This window comes from Typopeltis vanoorti, chromosome 4 (genome assembly GCF_054136105.1).
Source record: "Typopeltis vanoorti isolate ZY-2024b chromosome 4, IOZ_Tvanoo_1.0, whole genome shotgun sequence".
In the NCBI taxonomy this organism is placed as follows: domain Eukaryota; kingdom Metazoa; phylum Arthropoda; class Arachnida; order Uropygi; family Thelyphonidae; genus Typopeltis; species Typopeltis vanoorti.
Window position 1 is genome coordinate 99113974 of NC_143552.1, and position 19535 is coordinate 99133508.

Here is a 19535-nt window from a genome sequence, read left to right on the forward strand (position 1 = left end):
AACGTTTCTTGTACAATAAATAATTTTTACTGTAATACACGTGTGATTTTATAGTTATTGGTGTTGTTATAGCAAAAAGTAATTACAGTCTTTCTCCCAAAGATCGAAGGAATTAAGTAGGATGCCACTGCACTGTAGAGCAGAGTTTCCGATTAAATTTCCGCTAATACTTCAACAATAACTTTCTCTGTTATTTTTTGCATTTTAGTCCGCGTGCTTTGGAAATATTTGCAGAACAAAGAAATTATTTTATCTCCAAAATGCGGATGCATGGCTGACATTATATAAAAATCGTGCTATAAGTGAGTTTGCTAATCTGATCAGCAAAAACCTTGTTTCACGGTTTTTCTTAACCGGAGAAGGGGGGGGGGCAAAACAAACAAAAAAAAAAACAGCTGACAGACATTGTGCATGTGGCTCACGGCTTTATTTGAATCGATTATATTGGACAACCACGGCCATTTAAAGGTGGCTTGTCCATTGCATTGATTATTAAAGTGAATTTTCATCTCGGTAGTGGAAAAACCTTGCTGATTATTATTACTTCATATTTTAAGTGTACCATATTTAAGTCATGCACACAAGCAGATTTCTGTTCTAAACTAATTACTGCTTCCTCACTCATGATTCAGAATCGAAGTTTCCTTATATTAATAACTCTCTCCTACACACACAGGAGAAAAGTGGAAGACTATAGCACGTTAGTACCCGGCGAGGCAAAGCCAAGGGTTGGGAAAATGAGAACTCTTGATATTTTTCCATTTGGGATTTACATATTTTTTCGCTATCTGTAATAACTATAATTTAAATTGGTCTGCTCGTTAGAATGCAGTAAGCTTCATTTATCATTCACTTTCTTCAAAGCAAAGCCATATGTATTTACTTTACGACTCACTACTGGAAGAAAATTCAGTTAAAGAATCTGATTATATAAAACACTCAGTATCCGTAGTCTAAATTTCTACAAAAACACCAAGACACCTTCCTAAAATCATATGTATTTTTAGCCAGGTAATTTTTCTCTTCCTGTAATACTTCATTAGAATTTTGTACAGTACTGGAAGCTGACTGGCTGAATGTTGTAAAGCTTGTTTTAACTGAGGACATCGATTATTGATGTTGGAATATACTGTCACCAACTTTTTAAACAGTTTTTCTTATCGCCCGCTACCACGCTAACTATTCGCTGATCCCTGTGGGAAATTCTGTTTCATGAAGTGCGTTTTCCAATCGAATTCTGCCTTCGAAAAATGATATATATTATTTTTTATCACTGATTTTGCACCTTGCTATCATTCAATACTTGAATGTATGTGTGGGCGCGCGTGCGTGAGGTATCTGATAATTTTGTCCTGCAGGACGAATTGCGGAAATAGCGATCGCGGTTTTCTATTCTCATATTTCATACAGTATTTTTGGTTCGAAAATTATATTTGTAATACCTTATTATGTATTTCTTGTAATTAATGATAAATAATATGCATCACTATGTGAATACGTCCCTTAGTAAGAATATTATTTCATTTATATTCTTTTCGGCTTCTTTGCACAGAACACTTTCAGTTTGACAAATTTTATAAATGATTTTTTGACTTTTTTTTGTGGCAGACAGGAAAGATTTAGCGATTCTATGGCTTAGAACTCATAATTCTTTCCTCTCTGCAGTGAGTGAATTAAATATAAATCTGTTAAGATGAGCAGATTTCTCCTTCTGAAAACTACTAACTGGTTGCCATGGTGCTCTTACTTACGTGGCTGCTGTAGGGTGAAAGATAGAGGAAGTTTTTCATTAAATGTAATGGGAGACCGAGTTGCGGCAGTTATGCTACGTTACTTCTTGACAGCGGATGGTCGCACTGCTATGAAGAGCTGCCTTTTGTGGTCAACGGTCTCTGGTGGCTAATGGATGAAATGTGGTGTTACGTGATGTTTCTTTCACACCATTCTTTTTTACTTTAAAAAAAAAGAATGGGAGAGAAAAATTGGTATTTGCTTCTGGCTAGTAGCATTAGAACTTAGCATTTCTTATTTAACTTGCCTTTTTTATTTATTTATTTTTTTTTAAAGTGAGATTTGAGTTTTAGTTACGCGCTTTTGTTCTTCATCCGTCTCTAAAAACACAAAGGATTTTAATTTTACGTGACTCCGTCATTATCCAATTACGACATATCTCGTGAAGTGCATTTTTGAATACACCTCTGCAGGTTTATTGTGTGGGAGAGTGCAGGATCTCATGTCGCATGAGATGCTGCATTTCTCTCTCTCTCCCTCCCTCCCCATTCGTTCTAAGTGACGCAAATGGATATTCTTAAAATTCTTACGATATTACGCGGTCTAAACGACCGTGTAAGAGTGTAAGAATTTTAGGATATTTTTACGTGCTGGGATACTTATCCTTCCCCCCCCCCCAGCTTTTCCTGATCCTCGTCGATTTTTTTACCTGAAACGCAATGATATTTTTTTAATGTTTTTTTTCTTTCTCCTGTTTACATTCTTGTATTACTCTAGTAGACCATTCTGTACTTCATTTTCTTATTCTTCGAGTCACCATTTTTGTGATGGGATTCGCTTTATTTTCCTACCTCAGAACTTCAACGTTTTTGTAAACTGGTGAAAATATGACTCGATGTCCTTACTTTAACTTATTGTTATTACTAGTTTCATTAATAGTGGTATTATTATTATTTTCACTATAACGGCGTTGTCATTCTCAGTCAAATACTGGCAGCAACGCTGCCAGTGTTTGCACTGTTTGAATCGACGATATATCCTTGATTCAGCTTATCGCTAACACTGAGAAAGAAGACGGAACTAACCATTCAACTGAAGCTTAAGTGTTATCATAATTATTTTTTCTCACAAGGTGGTTTCGGCGGCATTGGCTTCACTGGTAGAAAAAAAAAAAAAAATTTTCTGCTTTTCCTAGGGATAATCATATTTATTAATGATAATTTAACTGTTTCAATTATCATTCTTTTTTGTGTATTATTTTTATTTAACACCTGATAATTCTATATAAACGTTTTAAAAATTCTTTATCTATTTTATTTATTTTCATTGCTGTCCACTATCCGAGCAATACCTTAAGATTGAACTTTTATTTCAACTGTTTATTTCACTTATTCTCATCCGATTTAATATTTTAATGTTCTTCGTGATACGATGAATTTAATTTTTCTTTTGGGAATTTATGAACAGCTGAATTGATTGCTTCAATGGCTATATGGAAACTAGTATGAGTTGAAACCACGTCGTATTAATTTGAAGCTTCAAAAATCAATCAAAAATCAGCTAACGCCTTTTTATTCCCGTATACGGGAGTAGGCGAGGCCATTTAGCCCTATCTAACTTTTGGAGACTGAGTGGGCAGTTCAATCTCCACTGGTACCCAATCAGAGACAGATGGCCCAAAGCTATCACTAATTAAGCGGTACGCAGTGAAGAGAGACGGCTCAAATGTGCCGCCATCTCGTGGTCCCTAACCCTAACACAATATATTTAATGTCTGAAATAATGTGGGTTCTACGGTCGATTTTCTTGAGTTTACAGGACGAAAAACCCGAGTTTCCGGGAGGAAAAACCTGCTTGCCCGTGCCAGAGATCGACTAACTCGGGAACCGGTCGAAAAAAGGCTTAGAAAAATTTCCTCTAGTCGCCGACTAGACTCGAAATGAAGTCTTCCTTCGTGCGGCCAAGCGCGGTGGTGTGCAAACGCCACATCCACTGAGCTACACAGGCTCTAATTTGAAGCTTTAATTTATATAATTAATGTTTGCTTTCAGGGGTCGCTTAAGGGTCAAAGGCAGATAATTGAGAGGGGACCTACACCACATCGCTTTTAAGGAATGCGGAGAACTGACTGGGGCTTCTGACCTAATGTCCCAACTTCACCTTCACGTGATGCGCCCCGTTAGTATCTACTAGTTACTGAACGAATGAGGATAGCAATTTGGAACTCTCTCCTCCCCCCTCTCCAATTGTACTCTCTATTGGCTTAAATCAGAAATATACATGCAGAAATGCAAAAGCATTTCTGCATGTGTTCTTCATCACTGTTCGCCCTGGTTTGTCAAGGAACCAGGGCGAACAGTGAAAAGTCAGCTACTGGAATAAACTCTGACTCAACATCTAGAAGAAAAATAATGAACAACATCAGAAGAATTGAAAAAAGGAACCATCGACATATGGATTATTAATGAAAAGGAAATCGAATTTGCAGAACTAGTTATGGGCACCAGGGTTTCTTCGTGATGGGTAGGAAGTGGAGAGGATCCAGAGACGAGTGACCAAGATGATAGCAGGTCTGTGGAATGAACCTTATGAGAATAGGTTGAAGATTTGTGGGTTGCAGAAATTGGTCGATAGGCGAAGGAGGGGTGATATGATTGAGACATTCAAATTACTGAAGGGTTTCTATAAGATTGATCCAGAAGATATTTTTGAAAATATGACTGGTGGTGGTGGGAGGACTAGGGGCCATGAATGGAAGCTGGGCAAGAGCGTGGTTGACAAGAGTGTTAGAGCTAGGTTTTTTACTTGGAGAGTAGTGAATGAGTGGAATAAGCTTCCAGAGTCTGTTGTGGGTGCTACGACCGTGAATGAGTTCAAGGCAAGGTATGATAGATACTGTGTGAATGTCGAATAGTTGTTCTTGACATGATGTTAGGGCCTCCCTCGATGAGTCTGTCGACTCCTTGGAGTTTCCCGGAACAACAACAACAACAACAATAATAATAATAATAATAATAATAATAATAATAACTGGAAAAGTATCACGTGGACATAATTGAAGCTACTCAGACAAAAATAGATCAGATCCTATTAAATAAGTATAACATTAAAGCAATAATGGTCACGGAAAAGGAGTAGCAATAGCATTCAACACAAAACACGTAGATAAACTTCTTGATTTTGGGCAAACTTCAAAAAGGGAAAATGGACAATGAAATTTATTTGTACTTATGGTCCCACAGAAGGCTCTTCTAAGGAAAAGGTGGAAAAATTTTTCTAGTCACTAGAACAGACAGCTGACATAAAACGCAAAAAAAGTAGGCCTTGTTAGAGATCTAAACAGCAAAGTAGAAAAGAAATTCCGCCAGGTATACAGTAAAGGTGAAGGCTAATAATAATGAAGTATCTGCTGGATTTCTGCTCTATGCAGTAGCCATTACTAACACTATGTTCAACATAAAGATGTGGACAAGTTCAGGTAGAAAGAAGACACGAGAAATAAGAAAGCCTCATTGTCTGCTATTGTTAATAGCGATATCTTCATGCTGTTCAGGATACAAGCGTATACAGAGAATTTGAAACTGGAAACGACCATGCTTAGGTTTAAGTAGGATAAAATGATTATCATCGAAAAGAACGATATGTAAGAATTTTGAAAAAATAATTAAAGTTAAGTAGTTTTTACAAGTAAACTGGAGACTCAACTTTGCGAATACTATTCAGATCAAAATGAAACAGAAAACAAGAACCAAACCTTGGAGTCCCAGAGGCATACTCTGAAAAAAAAAAAAAAAAAAAAAAAGATTGATTCAGCTAGGAAAGAATATGATGAAGTTGTCTGTAAGGATAGAAAAATCAGAATTCCGTGGTGGAAAGAAGATAAAGAAATGGTCCTGGAGAAGAAAGCACACCAAAAGATGCTAGAAAATAAGTCGGCAGATATTCTGAATACAAAGAAAAATATGAGCGAACTAAGCTATGTGTAAAAGCAGCTAAACAAAAGTCATGGGGAAGACTTCAGTAGGAATATAGAAGATAAGTATCGGGAATGTGGCAAAATGTTCTGGAGTCTATTGAAAACGTTTAGAAATGGAGAAACGAGTACTGTATAAGGAATAAAAGATGATAAGGGTGACATAAAAATTGAAGATTAGAATATAATAGATGCTTGGAGTAATGCCTTAAACGAAACAAGTAGCGACAGAACAATTTTATCTATGGAAACCTGAATACACATCATTATATGTAAAAGAAGCTATCTAAAGTATGAGATGTCGAAAGACATGTGGAATAGGTGGTATTCACCAGAAATACTCAAATATGGAGGCATAAAGTTTTGCAGCGGCTAACTTCAACATTAAGAGGACGTGGTCAGAAGGACAAATTCCAGATAGCTCCCCATCTGTAAAAAAGGAGGATAACGTTCAATATGAAAAGTACAGAGGAATTTCTCCCCTGAGTGTTCCAGGTAAGTTTGTGTAAGCATACTTGAGAAGAGGCTGAAAAAAAAAAAATTGTGGAGGAGATACTTGGAGAAGAGCAAGCTGGGTTCAGGCCAAATAGTGGTTGTCAAGATCAGATTTTCATTTTACGACAGATAGCTGAGAAATCATGGGAATATAACGAGGATCTGTACTTAAGCTTTTGTAGATCTGGAAAACATATACGAAATGTGCTCAGGGCGTTTCAAACCGCTTCATTTAAATCGAGCAGATGGAACATTTTTCAGAGCAATACAGTCTATATTTAAGTTGTAAGTCGGCAATTAGAACTGAAGGAAATACAAGAAGATTGGTGGAAAATCAGAAGTAAGACATGGATGCATACTATCTCACTATTTAAATGTGGTATTGAACCTAATATAAGAATAGGAAATATCAAACTTAGCTCTTTGCTTTATGCAGATGATATTGTACTTAACACATCCGGTGCTAGTTTTTCAGAATTCTCTAAGTAAATTGAATAACAGCTGTATCAAATTTGGCATGAAAATCAACAATAAAAAGACCAAAATTATGAAAATAGGCAGGAACATTGAAAACTTCAGCTGTATTCTCAATGGAACAAGTAAAATACTTGAGCTTTGTCGTAGTTTTTAGTAAAGATGGCAAATTGAATATGGAAATAGGCCATAGAAAAAGCAAAGCTGGTATGATGGGCCAGTTGAATACATTTGTATGGAATATGAGAGAAATCAGCCAAAACACTACTATAGCAGTACAAGACCGTGTTCAAAACCGACGTTTCTAACCCGACTCTCAGTTATGATCTGAGAATTGGGTTAGAAATAAAACATTTGATCAGCTAAAGTTTACAGGTATGATAACTCTGAGAAAAATTAGGGACGTGAACTGATGGCATCAATGGCTGAATCATATCAAAAATGAAGAATTAGAAAGGAACTTAACACTATTGGTATTCAGGAATGTGCAAGTAGTCCTAATCTGAGGTGGTATGGTCACTTAAACAGAACAGGAGATGAAAAATTAACTGAACAGGTGTTTGATGACAGGAAAAACTCACAGGAAGACCGAGATCTAGGGGGGGGGAGGGGTTGATTCAGTCAGAAATGCCTTAGAAGACCAAAAAAATTATCGATGTTGGCATTCTGACAAGTAATAGACTAATTTAGAGGAAATTGTTGAAAGGAGATTAGTAATAATGTAAACTTAATCGTATAGTACTGTCATAGTAGCCTGCACCCCCCCTCTCTCTTTAATGATGCATATCACTAAATTGATGATAAGCCTGCTTTTGTAATAGTTATTTAAGTTCAATAGTATTTTTATTTTATTTAAGACAAATTTTCAAAACTCGAGAAGAAGCTCCTCCAGAGAGAATGCGAATATGGGCATAAGCTTTTATTGTTGATGATACATCACATCATTAGTTAATTTATTAAAATAAGTAAAAATACAGCTTAAGTCAATTTAAAGTAATTGCAGTTCGTTTTGTAGGAGATATACCAGTTTACTTATAAACTGGGATTGCATAGTTGTACCCTGAATTATTTTTATATCCACATACACAAGAGGTAGAATAACCTATGACATATTAGGGTGTCGGGAAAGTTTGGGAAAGTAGGTACCCTTTGTCGCTTTTTTTTCTTGAAAAGCTGGAGGTAGTAGTCGTTTGGCGAACTTCGTGAGAAAGGCTATTTTGTAGTGTAGAAGCAGATGGAATAAAAGAGGAGAAGCATGTTCGACTATAAAAAGATGTTGTGCAGCTGCTGTTGCTCGTATTTTAACAGGCCTTACGGAAAGTGGTTAGGAATGATGCGGCTGCCATTTGGACAAAATGATTCCTACGGGAAACGATGATACAGACATATTTAAAAAAAGATTTTTAGCGTATACATACGCCATTCTTGCCTATCGTAGTGTTAATGAAAAATATAAGGTAGTTTTACGGTATGATAAAGTAGTTCGGGGAGGGCTGAAAAGTCGTGATAAACGCTTAGAACAAAAATGATATTAAAGCAACTCTTCGTGTATATATATATATATATATATATATATATATATATATATATATATATATCCTAAAAGAAAAGAACCGATTATTGCAATTTGATGAAACATGGGGATTGAAGGGCTTTAATGTATGTTCTTTCTTGTGGTTGTATCAGTTTTGCTTTAATATCGTTTTTATTTTCAATTAAAACTGGACTCTTTTGATATCACAAGCAGTACTGGTAGATTCGAATTTGTCAATGTTGCAAAATTTGACAATTCTGTACTGGCAGTTCAATAGCAATATTTAATACTTTGAGTAGGCTGAGAGTTAAATAATCCTGGAAGTAAGTGGCATGGTGTTCTCAAGCTGGGATACCAAAAGTATCATTAAAAATGTGCATAAATGTATAGGTCCAAGTGGAATTAGAATCCACTGATTTTTGATTGGAATGAATACTTCTCTAGCAAGTTATCGAAAACAGAATTTTTTACATGACTTCCACCCATAAAATGTTTGCAAACGTACATTACATTAGTGCTATGGGTGAGCTAAGGATTTATTTATGTATATGTTATTATTATTTATTTATTTATTTTTTTACATAATCTTCAAACTGCTTTACAGACCAAACATGCAACGTTTTCAAGCACTTATAGCCCACAGTAAACAGGGCAGTGAAATCCATCCCCACCTGAAGATTTTCACACAAACATCCATCCCACGAGAAGACTCTAATCTGTAGTCTGCTAATTGGAGAACGAGTACACTAATAGCTCTGCTAACCAGGTTGAACATTATAGTGTATCCCACCTGGTCATTGTAATGTCTCATAAGTATATAACACTTAATAACCAGGGTAAATTTGTTAGTTTTACTTAAGATGCAGTTATCGTTTTCGAAGAAGATACATTTCGCTGAGAAGTGTGACTATTAGTTGCTTGATCAGAACATTAAAAAAGAATTTAAGATGTAAGAAAACGGCGATAACTGAAAAACGGGTACAGTCAATACCCGTTGGATTTGATTTTTTTTTTTTTACTTTTATGTATAAAAAAAAAGTCGTATTATCACGACGGATTGTATAATCCGAGAACCGTGCTCTACAAGCCTGCTGATTAAAAAACAGGTCTCTAATGAGCAGGATGGTGGTCTGTCACCTACAGGTGTTCACAAACATTCATGCCACATGGTATGGATGTTAAAAACCTACAGTCTGTTGGTTGGAGAACTATGCGCACTCCACACCGCCAACTAGGCAAAGGTCTTTTTGAATATTTAAAAAAAAAAAAAAAACTTAATTAGGAAATAACTTTGATGCTTTAATGTAAAAAAAGAAGAATAACAGAGGACAGCAGAGATGTACTATTTAAAATGTGTATTGACGAGTTTACAATTAATGTTTAAAATAGCTTCTCACAAATACTAGTACACAGTGTGTCCATGTAATGACTCGCGTAACCCCTAACCTTGGAAAGAAAGTAAAAACTGCTTATTCACTGTGATCAGTCTTTTACGGCCTATATTGTGTCTCATAGTGGGCAGTAGATGTTTTGTATACTGAATTCGGGTGCCTCCATAGCCCAGCAAGTATTGGCAATACTTTTGTTTTGAAAGATCCAGGTTCGAATACCGTTTAGGACACGAAGATCATTTACAAGAGTTGTTTCATCTGAAGGTGAAACAGCCTTTATAAAAAAATATAAAAAAATTCCTTCGGAGATAAGCAAGATCTCCGCCGGAAACTCCGATTTTTCATCCTGTGAAACAACTAACCGGCCATAAGAACATACGCAGTTTACAGACATAGTACACTGGGCCTCATAGCAGCGTTAACTGCTTCAGACATAGTTTCAAAAACCACAGCAAAAAAAAAAAAAAAAAAAGACAGCCAGCTGAATCCCGTACGTTTTCAGGGAAATGGCGTTGAAAATTGAAGAATTCCTCCCCGAAGTATGTTTAGTAGAGCTCTCCAGGAATTGTGTGTGTGTGTGTGTGCGTGAGAGAGAAAAGAACTCCTAGCATTTGAGTATGCAGTTGTAGATGTCCGTCAACAAAAAAATGTTATTGCGGCAGTCCTTAAATAAGTAGGCGAAAGACTTCCATGCGTCTTAATGTTCCACAAAGAAGAGAGAGTATGTAGAACGTTACATTAAATCCATTTCACGTGTAGTAATATTCATCATCTCAAAAACTTGGAGATTGTGCCCAACAGCTGGATTTTGTGATTAGCTTAATTCCTCTTTAACTTAATGATTGCATAGATTCACCTTTTGTTTCGGTGAAGCTCAGTCACCTTCTTCTGTAGACACATGTAATTCACATATATAGACAGAAAAAAAATTCCCATGCCGCTTTTGAAAGTAATTTTCACCGCCGCTCCTGTGTCAGTTTGTGGGGTGGTATCCTCATCGATGATCAATTCATTGGTCTTTATTTTCGAAGATTACATTCATCTTCGATTTCTGTAAGACGAATTACTGCCACTACTACTACTGTTAGATGATTCACCTTTGGTTACACCTTATGTACAGCACGATGAGGCGTTTTTCTTGAATTTTTTTTTTTTGGGGGGGGGGCGGGCCAATTCAAAAGCCAGATCAACTTATCGTTGATCTGGCTTTTGAATTGGCCCGGTCTCTGCACCCCCAACCTTTGGATTTTTGTGGTGGGGGAGATGAAAGTGTTTTGTGTAAATCAAACGTGCTAACATGATATGCATTTTAGACTTTGCGGTACGTATAAAAGACAGTCTCTATGAGACAGTGCAGTGCACGTGTCATACTCAGGCGAGCTGAATTGTGTATTGAGGCTGAAAATGGTATTTTTGAGAACCTGTTACAAATTCTTTAATAAACATATATCAGATATTTGTTTGTGTATTCTTATTTATTTTTTTTTTTTTACTGATGAAGACTTCGTAACTATTTTTGTAAAAATTCAATCAGCTATAGCCTAACCATTATGTATCGGATCCATATGAATATTACTCAAAAATTCTTCTGTTATGTACATTCCTCAGACAGGAGGAATGTACATAACAGAAAGATTGACCAGCAGATAGGTTATCTGCTGGTCAATCTTTTACAAAATATATAGCCACAACTCTTCCAACATATTGGGTGTATTGTCGTATATTCAACTTGTCGTTTCCGTACCTCCACGGTGTATGGACATAAAATGTGTTTGGTGTTAATTTTTCCGGATATTGTGTCAATGGATACTATTCCAAGGAGATTTATCCGTTCACTATCGCATCACTGCTACTTTCAAAATTAATAGGTGGGATGATACACGCGAATAAATAGCGTTCTTTTGGTAACCACATAAGCACTTTCATGTGTATCGTGATTTTTCATTCCATATCATAGCTTTGTAGCAGTCTGCTGACAGTCAAACTTGGCCATTCTTCTCAGCTTCCGGCTCCTCCTCGTTTATGGAAACCGGAGGCTGTGGACCCCTTGAACTTCTGGTTAAGACAATCTACTAATAAAAGGTTTACAATCCTTTTTAGCACTCCCTTATCCCTTTCTATCAGTGTATATTCAGCTTCATCTTTATATTTCATTATCACGTTTCCATATTTTACCGACTTGTCATAGTCGTAATTAATTTGGATTGCATTCGCTGTCCTGCAAACGCATGAATTGATTCATGAACCTCATATGGAGGAGATAGGAAAATACTATTTTTCCTACTGCCGAGATTGCCATATACTGACAATTTTTGTCATCTGAATAATGTTGAAAACACTATCAGAGTTTATAGTTTTTTTTTACAAAACGTGTGTTTAGTTGTAATGCTTTAACTTCTCTTCATTTATAGACTCAGTGTCCAAATTGATCATCCGAATTTGATCTATGACGAGCTGGTTTGGATAATTGACTTATCTTGTATAATATAATATATCAGCTTGTTGAATCTGGATTACTTATTGTTTTTATTTCCCAAACTATCAAAACTGTTAAAATATGATTTCTGTAAAATGAATGTATCTTACCTCTTAGAATATGATGAACTAGTTTTCTTATATGTATGAACCAAACGGATTTTATCTTTTGCTTGAGTGTTCAGGAATAACGAGTATGAATATTGTGTACTATTTGCAATTAATATCTCGTCTAATAAAAGTGAAATATTATTTTGCATTCCATAGTTTGTAGAATGTTGCGTGCTTTCATTTTTCGTAAGTGTTATTTTAAATAGTTTGTCCTCAAAATAATGTTTAGAAGTAGCATCCTCCCATATATTAAAAAGCAACTTACTCGAAGCGCTCTGGTATTCCATTCTGTCCATCTGCACTCCAGAAGTTTGAGCTGAGCAGTCTTCAGAGAAAGTTGTCAAGTAACACGTACTATCACGGCTTCACACCAGTGCGCAGCGTTTCCGTTTTATTCCGCCGTATCCTTGCCGCGGGTAACCACATATGTTCACCTGGAGGTGGCGATATACTCCCATCAGCCCTATTCTTTTGATGTGGCAAGTAGGGCATGAAATTAATTCGCTTGTTTCTGAATCTGTGGATTACCGATGTGTTAATGCGTGACAGTGCTACGCTGCATAGTAATGAGCGTGTACCATTCAGGAGCTTTTCTCTGTCACTAGTGACGTTGTGTTCAATATGCGGGTCGGAATGATTGATGGAATTTGTCAATTTGGCATGTTGATTGTTTGCGAAGTATCTTTCTCCCAGAATCCGTACACAAAAAGCAGTTATCTCCTGTTTGCACAGCCCTCATTCGCAGTTATTGCATGAATATTATAATTTCTAAGCTATGCAGAATTCTGAAATGAATGGGACACACACACACGAAAATATGTTCGTTCAACCGAATAGATAAAACTCATATATTGTACGTTTGCTAATCTGTAACTTCAGATAATCCACGGTTTAGCTGTTTAACATTGGTTCTACCCGGGTAAAATTGTTTCGCGTCACTTTTTGTAGTAATGAATGCATTTAAACATTCACACCTTGAAAGATATTTTACAGTGTAGAAATGTATTTTATATGATCGAAGAAAAAAATAAGAAACTGTTAAGTTGTTGCTCATAATTTTTCCTCAGCTTACTTTTATCTTTCTTTTGCAGTGTAACAAACTTTTATTCGTTTCACGCTCATAATAAGCATAAGTCCTATAGAAACGTTTTCAAGTGTTATTTGATTCTACACAGTTGGAATAAATTAACAGTCCGTCTTATTTCCTTCTTACAGAGGTGCTAAATGAGTCTGTTGTTATCCTTAGTTTTCTTAGATAAGAAAAGGAGGGACAATTTTTATAAAATGCGAGTACTGAATATTGTTAGAAATATTTGCAACTCCGTTATCCTTAATGATTTCAGATATGACGGTGAACTTCTTAAAGACCACGAGAAAGAAAAAGCCACACATATTGTAGTGACGAAAAAGGTAAGACATATTAATGCTAATCTAAAATTATAAAAGTGTGCTCTGTCGAATTATCATCATTCACTGTTAGTATTTGTTATGTAGTTTGCAACTTTTCTCAAAATATAATCGTCTGTAAGAGTTGAAAATATCTTACTCCCAGTGATGAAAATCTTGGGTGTTACTTATGTAACTCTGCTTTTCAATTCGTTAATTTAATTTTTTTAGACAGCTGAAAATTACACGCATGTTATTTTCGATTGATTAAGAATTAACAATAAAATTTTGTTATACAACACTTCTGGTAGTACGATTGTTATTACATGATATCTTCCTTGGAGTCAGCGGTTTCATCACGAGAGGCCGCCAATTATGCAGTCATATTTTTGAGTTTTTAATTGTGTGGGCGTGTGTTAATTGCAGATTTGTTATTTGCAGAAACCTCTGTTCCATACAAGTCCCTTTCATTAATAAAAAAGCCGATTAAAATTCTTTTCTTCATGATTCGTGCTGTGCATAATATCTGAGTTTTCGTAATATAATGCATGTTGTTCGATTTAACTCACACTAAATATAATAAGTCAGTTCTTGTTTTGTTTTTTTCTTCTTTGCACACTCAGTATGTTAAATTTAAACATAAATATTTCTGATTGTTATGGAGGTGCTCCGTTAATCTAACATAATTTAGTTTGAATTGTTTTTAATGCATTAAAGTTAGCATAAAATAACGTATATACGTTCTCGAAGATCCATTTAATCTAATCGTAACTATCACAGTAATTAAATTTCAGTTTATTTTCGACAGTCATCCTCGTTCTCATTGAAAAGTTTATTTCTTAGTGTAAACTTCTCAAAAAAAAATGCGATGCTTTTACTTTGGATGCTATTTTTGTTCCGGTGTTCACAGTAACACAGAAGTACGAATTTTTCTTCGGTTATTAAACTCGGTAAATATCCATTTTTGTATCCATTGTTAATTAAAAGTAAAATAATTACGCTCTATAATTATTGCGGTAGCGATGGCATTTACTATTTGATTCGTTATATTTTTTTTTTACTTAGAACAGACCTGTTCTGTATATGTTGTGACATTAATATCCTATTGCAGCAGTAAATAATTGAATGAGTTCACTACAGTACCCGATAATCTTTTAATGAAGCTTATCACTTGAAATACTCTTACCATGACTATCCGCAGGAATATATCATCGTCACCCTCATGTATTCCAGCTACAGAAATATTCCTAGTTTTTTTTTTTTTCTTTCTTTCTTCCACATTCCATAAATTCATACGAGTAATTATAGGATGCATGTATTTCGGATACTTACACAGTTTTTCATTTTTATTTTTAAGCTGTTCGAAAACAAAATGTACATAGAATCGTAGTATTTAATGAAATGCTTTCTTTACCGTCCCGAATTAAAAACAAAATATATGTGTGATACTTTTAAATTGTTTTAAATCTGTGAGTTCAGAGCTCCCATGGTGCAGTCTGAAAACAACGCATCATTTTATTAGAAACGCTTAGACTCAAATTCCGTCAGCAAACGGAGAAAATAAATTGTCTGGATCTTTTCAACCGATCTTACCATACATGCTCGATCGGTTGACATACTGATGCTAATCAGTGGATGGCTGTGATTGGAAAGTCTCAAGTTCGATTCGTGGTAATGTGATAAACATTTATAAGGCTTCTTCACTCTAAAGGTTAACATCCGACACTGATGTGCATATGCTTCGATAATTGTAAGCAAACTAACCTCAAAAAGAGTTTTTTTTAAATAAAAAAAAAACTTACCTGAGTGTTATTCTTATCGTGATCATAGATTGCATTTGCTGCATTGTTTTACTTTACGCTTCTGCGTTTAACGTAAAACATTCAAAGACAATCGTAGGTTTCAAATGAAGTACCCATTCATTATTGTGCAATTTTCTGAAACCCATACAGACTGTCCTAATAACAGATATGATTCTTTCATGAATGCAGTACATTTTTGCACCCTTTCATAAACCAAGCTTAGATACACGCTATGTCTCGAATAACGTTTCATCTTGATTCTTCTCGGCACCAATAAATTTAGTGCGCTTATATTGTTGAAAGATCTCTGCATGGTCATTTATAGTTGATGTCTCGTTAGCGTATTGTTGTTAGCGATAACAGTTGCTCCAATATATATAAGGTGCCTAATCGTAATAATTTTTTCAGACTGCGGAGTAGTGCGCCATTTATCCTTCTATTAGAAAGATCTGGTTTCAAATTCCATTCTGGGACTTTATAAGGACTTTTCAACTGAAGATGAATTGGCCATGGTGATCACGTAGTGGTGGAAGGGTTTTTTCCATTCCTTCAAATAGGCAGGCCTGTAGGGAATGCACGTAAAATTGATATAATTGACATCACAGTATTTGCTTCTTCGACTCTAATTCAAACTAAACCAAATCGAACTCCTTTCCCGGAAGGGGGAGGGGGGGGTCATATTTCAAAAAAGAGGCATATGTTGTAAACATTCGATCCCACCTTGCACAATATCACAAGTGTCGCAAAAGTGCAACAAACGGCGAGTGTCATTAGATGGGAAACATCTGGATTCGAATTCTCTTCAAGGATGCGAGGAAGCATTTTGTTAGTCTTTTTAAATGAAGTAAGTTATCTCTTTCTCAAACAAGGTAGCATATTTTTTTGGGGGGGATGGAACTTTCCCCCCTGCAAACTGGCTAGAGAATATCACTTGATAGGCATAAGCATTTGCCGCTTTCGAACTTGCGAATCCCTTCTGCACATGTTCAAGCGAATGCCACATTTGCCGTATTAATCCACTGATTTTCCTCTGGTGGGATATACTTGGCACACAAAAGAATTACTGCTCGCACCTTTTCTTTATGCACGTGTCTCCTCATGATGATCACATACATTCTATCTATCTTCAAGTTAAACTTACGTCGATAATTTTTTACTCGGAAATAAAATAGAGAACCTTACTTTCTAGCATCCCATACTTAAGTTGGTAGCTGACTGAATTCAAATACGTTAAACTCCGGGCTTTATAATGCTAGAGAGAAGAAACCGGGCAAATAGCGAAACATTAGCAATCCGATTAAACATTTTATATGTAGTATGTCTGTATGCATATATTACATTGAAAGGGTAAGAGGTTCTACGAAATACTCCAATCGCTTTCCTTCTTTTCGCTCCTTCATTGAATTAGTAGTTCACAAATTACGAGTACTTATTTTTTAATCATCGCTAGCGCAGATCTCAGAAGTTTACTGAATTAAAAAATAATGATTATAAATATTATAGAAAAAAAGAGGTATATAGACCACAAAAATTCTTGAAAGCTATGGGGAGGTATAAATTGTTGGAATTTTCTTTCTCTAGGATGACACCTTTGAAGGTAAAGAAATTGAAAGCAGCGGTGCCACTCCCATACCAGTTGATTTTCTGTGGAAATCCATCCAACATCAGCGTCTAGTGGCACCCGTGAATGCCTGAAAATGGTACTTCGATTTTTCGTCACACTTGAAGATTATTGCACTTGCCTGCTCATGATAAAGGAATTTTCATTCAAGTCACAACACAGAATGGCGAAAAGGTCTGAATTTCTGCTGTCTTGTGGCGTTTTCTTTTCTTTTGTGCTAGTTTGTGATAATCTAATTATTGTTAATACTGTATATTATAAATTATGGCTCCTCAATTCTTTTTTTTTTCGTTAAAGAAACTATTTCAATAAATAAAAGAAAATAATGTTCTAACGTTATATTAGGGAATATTTTCATTAGAAACTTAAGCTAATGAATTGTATGCTAAGAGAGAGAGAGAAAGAAAAATAGCACTTTTATTTTTTTAACGAATATACTTTTTTTTCCTCTTATCATATAAATGTATATAAAGAATTAAAACCACTGTTGCTATGCAGATTAACATAAAAGTGAATTTCAACTTTTTAATTATTGAGAAGAACATTTTTAATTGTAAACCTCCTTATTCACATTCCTAGAAAACTGTTAAATGGGATAGAGAACGCACGCAGTTGAGAAACATAAAACATAAAGCCTTATAGTCTTTGTCTCTTTGGACGTAATTTTCAATCAAGCAGCATCAGAAATGAATGAAAAAAATAATAATGAATTTAATATCCAATAACACCATAAGAATACGACACTGCTGCTCAATACTGATCGCACAGATGTTTCTCAGACCGTTCAGTAAATTTATTGTCAACTTCCCAGTAGTATGATTGAAACGTTTACTGCTTTGTTTATATATCATATAGTTAACCAATAATCTAAGTTACTTTAAAATGTGACTTCATTTAATTTAGATAAATAATTAATCAGGTCATTCATAGCTCCATAAAGTTCGGATCTTATGTAGCTGAATTTGCTCCTTTTTTTACTATCTTTTCCCTTTATTGGAAAGATCTGGATAATCTCCTTAAGAACATCTTCTAGGACTTTCGAACCCAGGCTGTTTCAGTCTCGGACGCTGTGGGGTTTTATTTCCACAAAATAAAACAAAACTGCAGATCTATATTTCATAGTATTATCAGCTCTTAAAAGAATCGCATGCACTCGAAAAAAATCGCATGAAAAAGTTGTATAATAATTCTTTCTCATTCAAGTAGACAACTTTTGTAGTGTCCCTTTCTCGTTCTGCATATAATTTCAATATTATCTTATTTGATGTGAAAGAGCTCTCAAACATATCGCGCTGATGACGTTCGCATCAACCCGAAATTCCAGAGATAAAGAAAATGACATGGACCATCGAAGGAGTTTGAATGATTGTAAACTTCTTTTACATTTCTTAAATATTCATAATGATAGGTTTTAGTACTCGTCATAATAATGATGAAGTACACTGCCTATAACTAGCGTATTAAGTTTGTGAAACATTTATTAATGGGATGGAACCCCGGTATTACAGATCTTCATTTCTTGAACTAAGAATGCACGATTTACTAGGGGGAGAGAAAGAGAGGTATTCTGATTATCTACGATAATTAACTATGTATTAATATTTCCAGTATTATATTCCTATTAATACTCTGCCTAAGTATAAAATCAAAACCCTGTGTAAGTCCTCCGACTGAGTACCTTAATAACAGCTAAAATTTTCAGTACTGTTTGGATCTAATCGGAGTAATCTGTAACTGTTGTTAGTTCTTCAGAACAATGTTTCTTTATCTGTTATGTTCTGGTGCATCTCATAAATTTTTACTCGAGTGATCGAGTAAAAATTTATGAGATGCACCAGAACATAACAGATTGTTTCTTTTCTTTTCTTTTTTTTTTCCGGCAAAGAAAGCGACCGATTTGCTATCATATAATTTAGGCATTGTTCTTATGGGGTTATGATATTGATAGGCAGATTTGTAACAAGAAGTCACTGGATTATTTTAAAAGGAATCTTGAAATTAACAATATATGAAATTTCGAAAAATCGGCGAAAGTTCTGCCGTCTGTGAGAAGAGTGAATAATCTCGAATATTTGTTTCCAATTTTCATGTAAAGAGAGTACGTTATGAATAACCATTTCCGAACCTTTCGAATTTCTCTGCTCATGGCTTGAATCAGTCATTTGATGTTTTTCAGAGTTGAATTCAACAGTCAGTTACTGAACATAGAAGACATTTCAAGTTCAAAGTTTAGTATCTTAAATTTTGCCATTTACTTCATCCAAAGTAGACGTCTAACAATCTCTTGCATTGCCTTTGACAATATGGCCACTTGCATAATTCTTGCTATGTTCCTCGTCAGAAAGAAAGCCATTTTTCCAAGTATATCAGTTTTATACATATGCCATGTTTAAGACCAGAAAAGACTTCAGTTTCCTCGGAGATGATTCCTTTTAATGGAAAGGTAGTTGTGGGTTTCAGTTTTCAGTGTATTAGCCATTTACTCGATTCTTCAGATGCACGAGCTTTTCGTATGTCTCTGTAGTAAATTCAAGTTTCTCAT

At 35.2% G+C, this 19535-nt stretch overlaps 1 protein-coding gene across 4 annotated transcripts in view; it reads left to right on the plus strand.

The window, feature by feature from the left end:
- LOC150107542 (DNA ligase 3-like) overlaps window positions 1–18768 on the plus strand; it is a 505727-nt gene extending 486959 nt beyond the window's left edge. For all 4 annotated transcript variants that reach the window (XM_090391370.1, XM_090391373.1, XM_090391372.1 and 1 more), the window contains 2 exons: window positions 13528–13594; window positions 16954–18768. In XM_090391370.1, the coding sequence (XP_090247496.1) occupies window positions 13528–13594; window positions 16954–17067 (181 nt within the window). In that variant the 3' untranslated portion in view covers window positions 17068–18768. The remainder of the gene's footprint in view (window positions 1–13527; window positions 13595–16953) is intronic.
- The last annotated feature ends 767 nt before the right edge of the window (window positions 18769–19535 follow it).